General features: G+C 40.3%; 2 protein-coding genes across 2 annotated transcripts; both read right to left on the reverse strand.

Moving 5' to 3' along the window:
- Positions 1 to 1,466: 1,466 nt before the first annotated feature.
- On the reverse strand, positions 1,467 to 4,047 carry LOC306897297 (zona pellucida sperm-binding protein 3-like). The gene is made up of 8 exons (XM_079461915.1): positions 3,375 to 4,047; positions 3,179 to 3,300; positions 2,984 to 3,087; positions 2,729 to 2,906; positions 2,542 to 2,659; positions 2,391 to 2,476; positions 2,231 to 2,316; positions 1,467 to 2,148 (listed from the first exon to the last, which is right to left on the reverse strand). Exons 1-8 carry the CDS (start codon positions 3,951 to 3,953, stop codon positions 2,081 to 2,083), a joined length of 1,341 nt encoding a protein of 446 aa, XP_079318041.1. The 5' UTR covers positions 3,954 to 4,047; the 3' UTR covers positions 1,467 to 2,080.
- A 7,688-nt stretch (positions 4,048 to 11,735) lies between these two features.
- LOC306897306 (zona pellucida sperm-binding protein 3-like) lies at positions 11,736 to 13,864 on the reverse strand. Its single transcript, XM_079461927.1, has 8 exons — positions 13,318 to 13,864; positions 13,122 to 13,243; positions 12,927 to 13,030; positions 12,672 to 12,849; positions 12,485 to 12,602; positions 12,334 to 12,419; positions 12,172 to 12,257; positions 11,736 to 12,091 (listed from the first exon to the last, which is right to left on the reverse strand). The coding sequence occupies exons 1-8, from the start codon at positions 13,771 to 13,773 to the stop codon at positions 12,024 to 12,026; spliced, it is 1,218 nt and encodes a 405-aa protein (XP_079318053.1). The 5' UTR covers positions 13,774 to 13,864; the 3' UTR covers positions 11,736 to 12,023.

The raw sequence follows: 13,864 nt of genomic DNA on the forward strand, positions 1-13,864 counted from the left end.
CAGTGCTGTACTGCTTTCCTCTGCTTGACCAACATCTTGTCTCAAGATTTATTAATCTGTACTACTTTCCTCTGCTTGACCAACCTCTTGTCTCAATGTGTGTTTAACTTTATCAGTATCATCACTTCTCCTTTGCTCTTGGACCTTCTTCACTGCTTCAGAGTAATTTATGTTGTTTACCGCTTTCACTTTCCACTACTCTCCTCCTTACTTCACATCTACTGTATAACCCTATGTTGCCCACCACAATTACAGCATTTATCTTTTGCAATTTCTCCACAATTCTCAATTCTATGATCACTTCCAAACTTCGTTTTCCTTTGCACACCGCTGCATTATGTCCATATCTCTGACATTTATAACAGCGTAATGGGGGAGGAATAGATTGCTTCACTATGAAGCTCATATATCCAATTTTAACTCTTTCTGGAAGCTCTAAATCCTTAAACTTCAAAAGAACAGACATGCTATCTAACAGACATGGACTTCCCCTCCAGAAATAATTTGTATGAGTTTTTCAAGCTCTTCTTTAATTGGAATGCCTGTTATCATTCCCTGTTTCATTTACCCATCACCCAAAATCAATTTTTCTTCAATTCCTTAGACAAAGTTATTGGGTTAAGGCTAACATGCTCATCTTCCTTTCTGAATTTAAGAATTATTTTAAATTCCTCTCTAACAGTCTTTTCCGCACAATCCTAGTTTCTTCGTCTGACCTGTTTCCTTCTAATCCCTGTTTACTGGATTGGTTTAAGATCAAATTCCCTTAATTTCATCCATTTTCCTCATTTCTTGTCTTTTCCCACTACCTACTAAATCTTCATCTTCATTAACTTCAGAAGTCATCTCAATCTAGTCACAAACCAATTTATGTCAACCGCAGTTGGTTCCGAAAAGACCATGCTGAGTCATGTCTCCATGCTTCCGCCCACGAGTACCTTCAACACAACAGATCATGGACGAAGTCCAGAGGGGTTGGGACAGGGTGGGACAGGCTTTGTCTTGAGTGAAGGCACTCAAGAGTGCAGAGTCCTGGGGGGCTTGACAGGGGAAGGCTGGGCTGCCTGTTGGCCTGTAGGCAGAACTGGACAGGTGGTCGAACAGAAGGCAGTCACTGGCAGGAGGGCCGGCTGAGTCACCGACTGGAAGGCTGGCTGAGTCACCGGCTGGAAGGCAGTTTACCAGTTTTGGAAATATTGTTGACATTGATAGCTAACTATAATATTTAACAATGGACATTTGTGCACACACGCTTGACACCATCTGAACTACAAGTTTATCTTGGTCATCAGACCACGAGAAATACCCTTAGTCTTGTCTTTAGCAAACTGTTTGCAGGCGTTCTTGTGCATCATCTATAGAAGAGGTTTCCTTCTGGGACGACAGCCATGCAGACCAATTTGACAGGCTAACTCGCCACCCCTTCAACCACTCACACATCTTTCCCAAAGCCAACCTCTGGATAGGACCTTGAGCATGTGAACCTAATTTCTTTGGTCAACCATGGCGAGGCCTGTTCTTAGTGAAACTTGTCCTGTTAAACCGCTGTATGGTTTTGGCCACAGTTGCAGCTAATTTTTTAGGGTCTTGGCAACCTTCTTATAGTCTAGTCCATCTTTATGTAGAGCAGCAATTTTTTGAGATCCTCAGAATTTTTTGCCATGAGGTGCCATGTTGAACTTCCAGTAACCAGTATGAGAGAGCGAGAGCTCGAACACCAAATGTTGTACATGAAGATAAAATGTTTACAAAAATGTGAGGCAAGTACTCACATCTGTGAGATACTGTTTATGGGCACATCTGGATATGTAGGAAGAAACTGACAAAGGCTGAAGTCACGGTTTAAAGAAACTGAAAAATCATAATGGATAAGTTCAAAACTGTAAATCTGGGTAACTTCAGCTTTTTTTTTTGTACCTGCCCTGCCTAGCAAAAATCCTGTAACAAGTATTCATCCAAATTACCGCTAAAAGTTGAAAGGCTTTGAGTGACATGAAACATGCAAAAGATATGTGCAACACTGAATAACTACCACTTAAGAACAGTTTTATTCATCACGTGATTTCATAGCCTTTTCAAATTACAGTTGACTAAAGCCAAATTCCTTCACATTAAGGGGCCCAACAGATACTTGCTCCCACCGTAGATCTATGGAGAATATACAAGTAGTGAGAAACTGCAAAGACCATAATCAGAATCATTTGTAGCTAGTCCATGTGTTAACCCATACCTCCAAGAATCTGATCGCTTGCACTACTGCTACAGGTTGAGTCACAGCAGCCACACACCTGATCAGATTCATCTACAGACACCCACCTGCCAAACAAAGACACATCCTCTGACAAATGTCACCCTACTGACCCAGTGAAGGAGATTTGTGGGCAACATACCCATTAGGGGAGAACGAGCAAGCCTTCTGCTCAGGATTTGTTGGAGTCGCTACAGGAACCACCTTCAAAATACATGTGATGTACACCTGCAAAGACAACAGGGTTCAAAACGGTGCACTTAAATGCAATTAAAATGAAGGCAAATACATACCAGCCCACTGTTCACTTGCTGGAACCTGAAAGCCTCCAGCTGAAACTGCAGCTTCTCAATTTGTGTTCGAGGCAGGTAGCGAGAGCTCGAGCCGGTAAACTTGGCATCAACCAGGCAGCTGGTGAAGAAACAAGTTAAATACCCTGCAATACTACTAGGATAGGCTGGGTAAATGGCCATGGCTTACCCCTTATTGTCAATGAATGAGTATCTGGGGTCAGAGTTCACATCAGGAGATGCAGCGGCTATGCAATGGTCCACAAACACACGGAGAGGTACATGGTTGTAAGTCTTCACAGAGGCCTCAATATTCACAATGTCACCCAGGAAGTACTGGTTTGAGGGCCTCTCAAACTGCCACTCATCTGTTTCAAGGACATTAGACAAGGTCTACAAAATGAAGTTGAAACTACATTAAAAGCAAAAGCTGTATAATACGAACCAGTCATAAGCTTGAGGGAGAAGACCAACCGCTCTTCAGCGACCTTCGTAGCCGCATATGGTACCCAAGTGGGCACCAGGACATTGCTGCTCACATTATGCATTCTATAGATTATAGAAAAAGTTGGTCACCACAAACTGCAAAATCTTTTACTACACGCATGAGTATACAACCATCTTAAACTCAGAACCTCACCTTGGATAGTGACAATCAATAGTGACAACAGCACCACTACTCCTGACAATAGGGACACCATTTGAAGCCTCTTGAGGAGTATAGACCAGGGTGAAGGTATAAACAAGCTCATCTTCGGTCACCTAAAGAAACAAGAATGCTTTCAAAGAATTCAGAACCTAAACACTTTTGGCAAGTAGAGGATCAGTCTTCTCACCGTTAACATGCTGCCACATCCATGCAGTTCTGACTCAAAGATGAGCACTCGAGCACTATTGTCCTGCCCTATTGGTTCACAGCCTCCCAGTGCAAAACCAGAAGCCATTAATGGTTTTCCAGTCCCAAAGAAGTCTTCCATCACTTCCACATACACTGAATTCTCACCGCACTGAGCCCCTACACTATTTGGAGAAACAGGGGACTTCAGCTCAAAAGGAATCCCAGGCTGTACCGGTTCTTCTGGCAGTCTTGGAAAAGTCCACGTCAGTTTTTCTATTGGACCCTGCAAAAGCTGTTTTGATTGAACACCGACAGGATCTTGCCCAGGCCTTAAACCAACCATACCAGGAGTCTGCATTGGAAACTGAGAAGGAAATCTCTGTGGCACAAGCATGGGGTTGTTAGTTTGGGGAAACTTAGGCATCCTAGTTTCACTCTGTTGAGGAACTTGCAAATGTGACCGAGGCCTAAATGTTCGAGGTGTCTGCGCTTGAGCTGCTCTTCCCCGCCATTGTGCATCAGACAAGGCAACTGCAAGAACAAGCCCCAAGCCAAATCCAACTTGCCACAACACCATTATTGCCAAACATAAGTTTCCATGAAGTGTTAGCAACCCAGAATCAAAATATTATACATTTGGAAATCAGGATGGCTCCGCCCCTCTTGTGATTAGCATAATGCATCTCTAGACTTGTTAATTTACCTAACCAGCTAGCAACAGGTGGATGTTGTTGGACGTTTATTACCCAGATGGAGCTATACTCTTGCTTATTTTAATTAGACATGTCAAGTTAAAACACAACCAAACTTAAAGCATAGCTGCACTTGTTTCTGTGGTTCTTGTAGTTTTTATGAATTCAGACAGATAGCCACACAGCTTTATACTCTAGAAAGTATCTAAAACAATAAAGCTTAATATGAAAACTTTGCAGAGACCATGAATATAACAGTTCAAACTATTTATTGTGATTTTACATTCCAATTGTATTGTGATTAGACTGTGTGAATGAATCTAGAATGTGTGGTAGGGTGTTAAACTTGATTCAGCATGACCTATATTATATGCTGCACAGCACCAAGACAAAATGGGACAGTTTGCATCTCATTAGACATTGACTCCGCCGCTATATATTCTGATCTGAGAGCAGTTGACTGCTTTCTGTACACTTGCCATTAATTGTCCAGTGGAGGGCGATGTGTTAATGCATAATGATTGTGCTCATCAATCATATTACTCGACCCTCCAATCACAGCGCAGGAGGGGCGGGACAAATACAGCATCAACCAATCAGCAAATACCTGTAGGCTACAGCCATATGTCTGTCTACAATGCCTAAAAACAATGCAGGAATTAACATTTGAGGAATCGAGCGTCAGTGTCTGTATCGATTAGTATCTGTGGACTACCAAAACATTAAAAAAAACGTTAATTAAACAAACTATCTGCAAAACTAGTGCTAGTTTGACAATACTTTGGCGCAGCTTTTTGTAGTCAGTATACTCCGATCCCCCCAGCCTACTCATTCATCCCGGATCGACAACCCATGAGCACCACAACGCTCATGAATGCATAGAGTATGCCTCTGTGTAATCAAGGGAAATAAATCTGCCAATGGGGTCAGAAAAATAATCTTGAATTAAGGTTTACCTTTGTTTTAGTCACTCAATTCATGATTATTTACTGTGAAACAAGATTTTTTTTGCAGTTTTGTTTTGGAGGCCATGTCAAATACTTAAAGTAAATCACATTGAAATAAATGTTTAAAATTACACTCTGATGCTTGTCGCTAATAACTATATTTTTAGCCTTGTTTTCACACACTGGGTCACACTTATGAGTGTAAGTTGCGCATATTTTTGAAATTGATAGTTAACTATAATATTTATCTATGCACATTTGTGTAGTTTTGTCAAGCACCAGTTGCACTTCAAGATTGCTGGCAGTGTATTTAGCCTGACTTTCACAAGGCTTTCATGAGTGGCTCCCTCTAGTGGGTATACGGCATGTACCTGACCTGCGTATCACGTAGACCACCGCCTGGCAGCGAGATCAAAGTGTATCTTAACTCTCATTTTCAACAGCTCTGGGACGAACTATTTAACTTAAAAATCTGAAATAGATTTAAGTAATTTATAATGAACCACAATGGAGTAGATTTTTAAAATATAGGCTAGGTACATTGTTCTTACTTTGTTTTAAGGCGGAAAGTGGCAATAAAGTCTAAAGAGCGTACCAAATTGTTGAAACTAAATTGGTCTTCATCCATCTGAAATTGGAGCTAAAATTAAACCCATGTTAATGGCAGGTATGAAACACAAAATTTTAATTTTTGCATTTCTAGTCTAAAAAAGATAAATCCTATTTTTAAGCGCTCTCTTAACAGCACGGTCATTGTTGTTGTCAGTTTATTACAACTAAAGGGTAATTCAGTAGAGGGAGCGAACAGAAAGTAAGCAACAGTTATGGCTGGGTTTCCCGAAACCGTCTTAATGCTACGTCAATTCTTAAGAACAACGTAGTGATAGGAATGTTTTTTGGAAACCCAGCCATGACCAGGTTAAGATTTGATACCCTTTCCCTCTCTGCAACTCTTGTACCCCTGCAAACGAATTAGACACAAATGGCTTGAGACGATTAAAATGAACAACCCACTCAGGGCCCTTTTCTTGTGGCCCTATTCGATACAAAACATCCGTAACACGCTCAAGAACAACAAAAGGGCCCACAAAACGCCTTTGTAACTTCGAACCCCCCCATTTACGCGCTGCATTTTTAAATAACACCAGCTCTCCTTCTGTATAGCACTGATGGGAAACTTTTAGATCAAAATACAGTTTCTGTCGTCCTAAAGCTTTTATGTGGTGAATTTTCACAGCCTCCGCCACCGTAGACAACCTCTCTGCTACTTTGACCACATAGTCATTTACCGAATTGTATGAGATTCAATGAGGAACCGTATTATTTAAACACTATTCTCCAACAAAGTTGTAAGAATTATTATGAGCTTCGATTACAATCATGAGCTTTGATTACAATTATATTTTCCACCACCCTTTGCAAGGGAAACAAATAGCATTAATTTAATTGATTATGATCATTATACTTATCAAATTCCTGGTTCGGGGAAATCACTTAGCATTACGAGCAGGTAGCAAGAATGAGCATGATTAGGGACTCCGGATTAGCTATTGATGCGGTTTCTTGATTCGCCATGGCAAATGCTTCTGTCCACTTGGAGAAATAATCTCTTAAAGCCTTAATCCATCTATACATTTGACCTTTAATACCTATTTTACCTAACTTGATTAAAACCCCTTCTCTCCACATCATGTCGTATGCATGTCGTATGCATTTGTGCATTTCTTATTTTAGTGTTCTAGACACACAGCAGGATCCATTGTATTTCTCCCTCTCCTAAAACCACTATTTAGATAAATATTTATTATTTTCCACATAATACAGTAACCTTTCATTTATCATTTTCCATATTTTTTCAGATTTTAGAAGTCAAAGCAATAGGTCTATAATTTACTGGATTTGTACAATCTTTCCATGGTTTGTGTATTGGAACTATCACTGTTTCCTTCCAATTTTTTGGTAATTTTCCTCCCAAAAGTGTAAAATTTTAATCCATCCCTTAATATTGGATACCAATATTATCTTTTTATCCTGTTCATTCTTTTTATGCCATTCATTCTTTTTATCATTCCCCATATTTGGCCAATTTCTGTTTCCCTTCCCACTGTATTGCAAAATTTCCTCCAAAAATCCTCCTTTGTATTTTTAGTGATTCTCCTTACATTTGCTTGCCTTCTTTTATAATCAATTAAATACTGAAAACTATGGTTCTTTTTTAACATATTTAAAAGCCATTTCTTGCTAATTTACCTAAAAGTCAAACAATCCGCATTAAAAAAATATTTTCCACTCTTTCTGTACTACATTCTTCTATAGGCCTACTTAAATTGACTTCTACTACTATAGGGTAATGATCACTTCCTATAGTACCCTCTCTAAATACCCCCCACAAGCATACACCAGCAAGTACATTTGAAACAAGTGTTATATCAATAGCTGATTCTGTGCCTGTTCTAACATTTATCCTTATATCCCTTCCATAATTTAAGCATACTAAATCTTAAATATTCATAACATCTTCCATCACTGCTCCTACCCATCATTGCAGTTATCCTATTAACGTGATATGTGCAGTACAATCTCCACACCATATATTAATATTAATTATATTAATAATTAAAAGTAATCAACTAATAATTTTAACATGTCCTTTTGCAATCAAAACTTCTATTACTATAAATTCCAACTCCTTTCCTTTCCCAAGAACTCTATATTGTATTGTGTTTTTTTAACAACAGGTTTCCCACACTCTTCCAGTCTTTTTTTTATATTTTCCCAGGACATATTGTCTATAACCAAAAATCTTTCGCTATTATACAAATTTTCTCTGCTTTTTGTTTGACTTGGTCTGTACCATAATTTGCATAAGCAATGAACAAAATCAGCTTATCCACCGTCAGTGCTGTACTGCTTTCCTCTGCTTGACCAACCTCTTGTCTCAAGATTTATTAATCTGTACTACTTTCCTCTGCTTGACCAACCTCTTGTCTCAATGTGTGTTTAACTTTATCAGTATCATCACTTCTCCTTTGCTCTTGGACCTTCTTCACTGCTTCAGAGTAATTTATGTTGTTTACCGCTTTCACTTTCCACTACTCTCCTCCTTACTTCACATCTACTGTATAACCCTATGTTGCCCACCACAATTACAGCATTTATCTTTTGCACAATTCTCAATTCTATGATCACCTCCACACTTGGTTTTCCTTTGCACACTGCTGCATTATGTCCATATCTCTGACATCTATAACAGCGTAGTGGGGGAGGAATAGATTGCCTCACTATGAAGCTCATATATCCAATTTTAACTCTTTCTGGAAGCTCTAAATCCTTAAACTTCAAATGAACAAACATGCTATCTAACAGACATGGACTTCCCCTCCAGAAATAATTTGTATGAGTTTTTTTTTAATTGGAATGCCTGTTATCACTCCCTGTTTCATTTTCCCATCACCCAAAATCTTTCTTTCACTCACTATTTTCTTGCGCACATTTTCAATTTTACCACTTTATTTTTTTGTTCTTCTGTTTTACATATTATTAACAGGCTTCCATCTCTCACGAGCCATATCCACTTCTTCTTCAATTTTCCTTCAATTCCTTAGACAAAGTTATTGGGTTAACTACTTCAGAAGTCATCTTGATCCAGTCACAAACCAATTTATTACAACCGCCGTTGGTTCTGAAAATAACATGCTGAGTCGTATCTCCATGCTTCCGCCCACGAGTACCTTCAACACAAGAGATCATGGACGGAAGTCCAGAGGGGTTGGGACAGGGTGGGACAGTCTTAGTCCTGGGGGTCTTGACAGGGGAAGGCTGGGCTGCCTGTTGGCGTTTCGGCAGAACTGGACAGGTGGGCGAACAGAAGGCAGGTATAATATCCTTGATTAAATATTTTACAGTCTCTCCTACAGGAGGATCCGCTTGTCATTCACGTGCAGCAGTTCGCCAGGCAGTAAAAGTGTTAGACAATTTAAGTTATATATCATCCATCTATATTACTGACAATATCTAAGAAGACCATATATAATATTACATGTTATAGCAAGGTGTTTGTGTTAGTTGGTGATGTTAGACGCTCCAAATGAGCACTTTGATCATGTTTCTACGTTCGGGTTTATAACTGCTAGCAATGTGGCTTAGCGGACAAATGTATGCACTTTATTTGGTATACTACTACATTGAATAGCACAAGTTTTGCTTGTGGATGCTAAAGGTCCATATCACAATGTGATGCCTCAGTATTATGCCACTGCATTTATACGCTAATATGTTATTCTGAGGGTGCTAATATTGTTTATTATTGTTATTAGAAATGTACGTCTTTCATTTGTAAGAGTAACGTTTATTCATTTATTTTGTATTGTTTACAGAAACTACCTCTAATACACAACAGTGTATGTGGTCAAAACTGCCAATAGATAATAATATCCTGATGATATCTCCTTCCCTGTCTTACCGGAGTGCTGTGGTGGTCTATAGAATCCAAAACTGGCAATCAGTGGGGCAATCCCTAACAGATGTAATACTGCCATTCTTTACTTTGTCTATTTCTTTCATTCTTTACTGCCTCTACGTTTCATGAGTGTTGCTTCTTGATTGTTATTTGTTAATTAGTTGGTTTGTTTCCCCTTCTACGTAGTCAATAAACCTGCATTTGTATTTCAGGCGTGAATTGTTTCTGTGTTTATTGATCACATCTTAATGTCACTTTAACTGCTTGATTTCCTTACGAGACTGAAGTGGCACTGTACTAAAGTAAGAGTATTGTTTTCCAAGGCCAGGAAGGTAATATTTCTTAGTTCATTTACGATCTGCTGATCACCCGCTGGACGAGTGTATTTAGTGGTTGCTATTATTGATTCTGCTGCATCAGGTAAAGTGTAAAGATAGGTATGGTTTAAGCACCGTTAATTAAACATATCTTACTGGGGTTAAATTCATAGTTCCCCGAGATACACTACAACAGTATCTCACAGAAGTGATTACACCCCTCACATTTTTGTAAATATTTTATCATCTTTTCATTAACAACACTGAAGAATTTACACTGCTCAATGTAAAGTAGTGAGTGTACAGCTTGTATAACAGTGTAAATTTGTTGTCCCAACAAAATAAGTCAACACAGCCATTAATGTCTAAACGTGAGTAAAAAAGTGAGTGCACCCCAAGTGAAAATGTCAAAATTGGCCAGTCCATCACCTTCTTTAGCAAGGCAGTGGTCGTCTTCGAGGTGTGTTTGGTGTCGTTATCTCCGAAGTGAGGGGATCATGCTCTGCTTCAGTATGTCAAAGTGCATGAAGGCATTCAGGGTTCCCTCAATTACTATAGCTTCCCAGTGCAGGCAGCACTCATGCAGCCCTCTACCATGACACTCCCTCTACCATGCTTAACTGTAGGCAAGACACACTTGTCTTTGTATTCTCATCTGGTTGCTGCCACACGCTTGACACCATCTGAACCACATAAGTTTATCTTGGTCATCAGACCACAAGATATGCCTTTAGTCTTGTCTTCAGCAAACTGTTTGCAGGCTCTCTTGTGCATCATCTATAGAAAAGGTTTCCTTCTGGGAAGACAGCCATGCAGACCATTTTGACAGGCTAACTCCCCACCCCTTCAACCACTCATACGTCTTTCCCAAAGCCAACCTCTGGATATGACCTTGAGCATGTGAACCTAACTTCTTTGGTCAACCATATCTAGTGAAGTGAGTGACTCGTTACCACGTCATCCTCATTATATATTTAGCCAATGGGGTACCGCCCTCAGTGTGTATTAGACTCTGTGTTCGTGCCTCCTGGGATCGTCATTGTAAAGGGTTCTTGTTTCTATTATTTCATGATTTTGTTTGTGTTTGTGTTTGTAAGGATTTGGCTGGTTCTGTCACCAGGCCTTTAGCTGCAGGATCATTGCGGTTTAATGACTTTCACGGATTGATCGCAGCCAAATGGTCGTGTTACTTATATAATTTTTGTGACGTGACCACGTCATCTTGAATGTGTGTTACGTCATAAATTGTTATTTTCTGTCTTTAAGTGGATTATCTTTATTTCTTTATCCTGCCGGAGCTAGGTTTTCTTGGAAGTGGGCCGGTGGTGGTAGCTGCACAGCCTTCACCTTGACAATAGGGGTTTATTAGTGCCGTGTTATTCCTGATCACTAATTGCAGTGAAGCGTGACTTTGCAATTGTGGTGTTTCTGCCGTATGCAGCAGTGATTTACATAATTTTTACAAACTCAGCCCCTGCAGTGATCTACATAATTTTTGTCTTTTTTGTTAACGGATCAAGATAATTTATTGTGAATTATTATTTGGTTAATTGTTCTCTTTAATAAAAATTGTTTGTTTACTTGTGAACTCACGCCTCCTGCCTTGAGCAAACTGACTTGTCCCGTTTAATAGATTATTTCCCCGGTAGTTCGGGGTGGCGTAGTCACTACTGGTCGAGCCAAGTTTTGCTACACATGGGTAGTCATGTTCTTAGTGGAACTTGTCCTGTTAAACCCCTGTATGGTTTTGGCCACAGTTGCAGCTCTTGGCAATCCTCTAAGAGACTAGTCCATCTTTATGTAGATCAGCAATTCTTGGAGATCCTCAGTTCTTTGCCATGAGGTGCCATGTTGAACTTCCAGTGACCAGTATGAGAGCTCCACACCAAATGCTGTGTTGTACATGAAGATAAGATATTTACAAATAGGCGAGAAATCACATCTGTAAGATATTGTTTATGGATGTGTAGGAAAAACTGACAAAGGTGAAGTCACGGTTTAAAGAAACTGAAAAATATCTTAATGGACAAGTTCAAAACTGTAAATATGGGTAACTTCAGCTTTTTTTACCTGCCATGCATTGCATCAAATCCTGTTACAAGATTCCATTCAAATTACTGCTAAAAGTTGAAAGGCTTTGAGTGACATGAACCATAAAATGTCACACATGCAAGACTCTGAACTACCAATTAAGAACTGTTCAATTCATCACTATGTCATAGCCATTTCAAATTACAGTCGACCGAAGCCAAATTCCTTCACATTGAGGGGCCCAACAGATACTTGCTCCCACCGTAGATCTATGGAGAACAGACAAGTAGTGAGAAACTTCAAAGACCATAATCAGAATCATTGTAGCACCATTTGTTTTAACCCATACCTCCAAGAATCTGATCGCTTGCACTACTGCTACAGGTTGAGTCACAGCAGCCACACACCTGATCAGATTCATCTACAGACACCCACCTGCCAAACAAAGACACAACCTCAATGGTAAATGACACCCTACTGACCCAGTGAAGGAGATTTGGGGGCAACATACCCATTAGGGGAGAACGAGCAAGCCTTCTGCGCAGGATTTGTTGGAGTGGCTACAGGAACCGCCTTCAAAATACATGTGATGTACACCTGCAAAGACAACAGGGTTCAAAACAGTGCACTTTAATGTAATTAAAATGAAGGCAAATACATACCAGCCCACTGTTCACTTGCTGGAACCTGAAAGCCTCCAGCTGAAACTGCAGCTTCTCAATTTGTGTTCGAGGCAGGTAGCGAGAGCTCGAGCCGGTGAACTTGGCATCAACCAGGCAGCTGGTGAAGAAACAAGTTAAATGCCCTGAAATACTTCAAGGATAGGCTGGGTAAATGGCCATGTCTTACCCATTATTTTCAATGAATGAGTATCTGGGGTCAGAGTTCACGTCAGGAGCTGCAGTGGCTATGCAACGGTCCACAAACACACGCAGAGGTACATGGTTGTACGTCTTCACAGAGGCCTCAATATTCACAATGTCACCCAGGATGTACTGGTTTGAGGGTCTCTCAAACTGCCACTCATCTGTTTCAAGTACATAAGACAAGGTCTACAAAATGCAGTTGAAACTACATTAAAAGCTAAAGCTGTAGAATACAAACCAGTCATAAGCTTGAGGGAGAAGACCAACCGCTCTTCAGCAATCTTCGTAGCTGCATATGGTACCCAAGTGGGCACCAGGACATTGCTGCTCACATTATGCATTCTATAGATTATAGAAAAAGTAGGTCACCACAAACTGCAAAATATTTGACTACACGCATGAGTATACAACCATCTTGAACTCAGAACCTCACCTTGGATAGTGACACTCAATACTGACAACAGCACCACTACTCCTGACAATAGGAACACCATTTGAAGCCTCTTGAGGAGTATAGACCAGGGTGAAGGTATAAACAAGCTCATCTTCGGTCACCTAAAGAAACAAGAATGCTTTCAAAGAATTCAGAACATAAACACTTTTGGCAAGTAGAGTATCAGTCTTCTCACCGTTAACATGTTGCCACATCCATGCTGTTTTGACTCAAAGATGAGCACTTGAGCACTATTGTCCTGCCCTATTGGTTCACAGCCTTCCAGTGCAAAACCAGAAGCCATTAATGGTTTTCCAGTCCCAAAGAAGTCTTCCATCACTTCCACATACACCGAATTCTCACCGCACTGAGCCCCTACACTATTTGGAGAAACAGGGGGCCTCAGCTCAAAAGGAATCTCTGGCTGTATCGGTTCTTCTGGCAGTCTTGGAAAAGCCCACGTCAGTTTTTCTGTCGGACCATGCAAAAGCTGTTTTGATTGAACACCAACAGGATCTTGCCCAGGCCTTACACCAACCATACCAGGAGTCTGCATTGAAAACTGAGAAGGAAATTTCTGTGCTACAAGCATGGGGTTGTTGGTTTGGGGAAACTTAGGCATCCTAGTTTCACTCTGTTGAGGAACTTGCATATGTGACCGAGGCCTAAATGTACGAGGTGTCTGCGTTTGAGCAGCTCTTCCCCGCCATTGTGCATCAGACAAGGCAAATGCAAGAACAAGC

This window comes from Barbatula barbatula (assembly GCF_947034865.1).
Source record: "Barbatula barbatula genome assembly, chromosome: 1".
Lineage (NCBI taxonomy): Eukaryota > Metazoa > Chordata > Actinopteri > Cypriniformes > Nemacheilidae > Barbatula > Barbatula barbatula.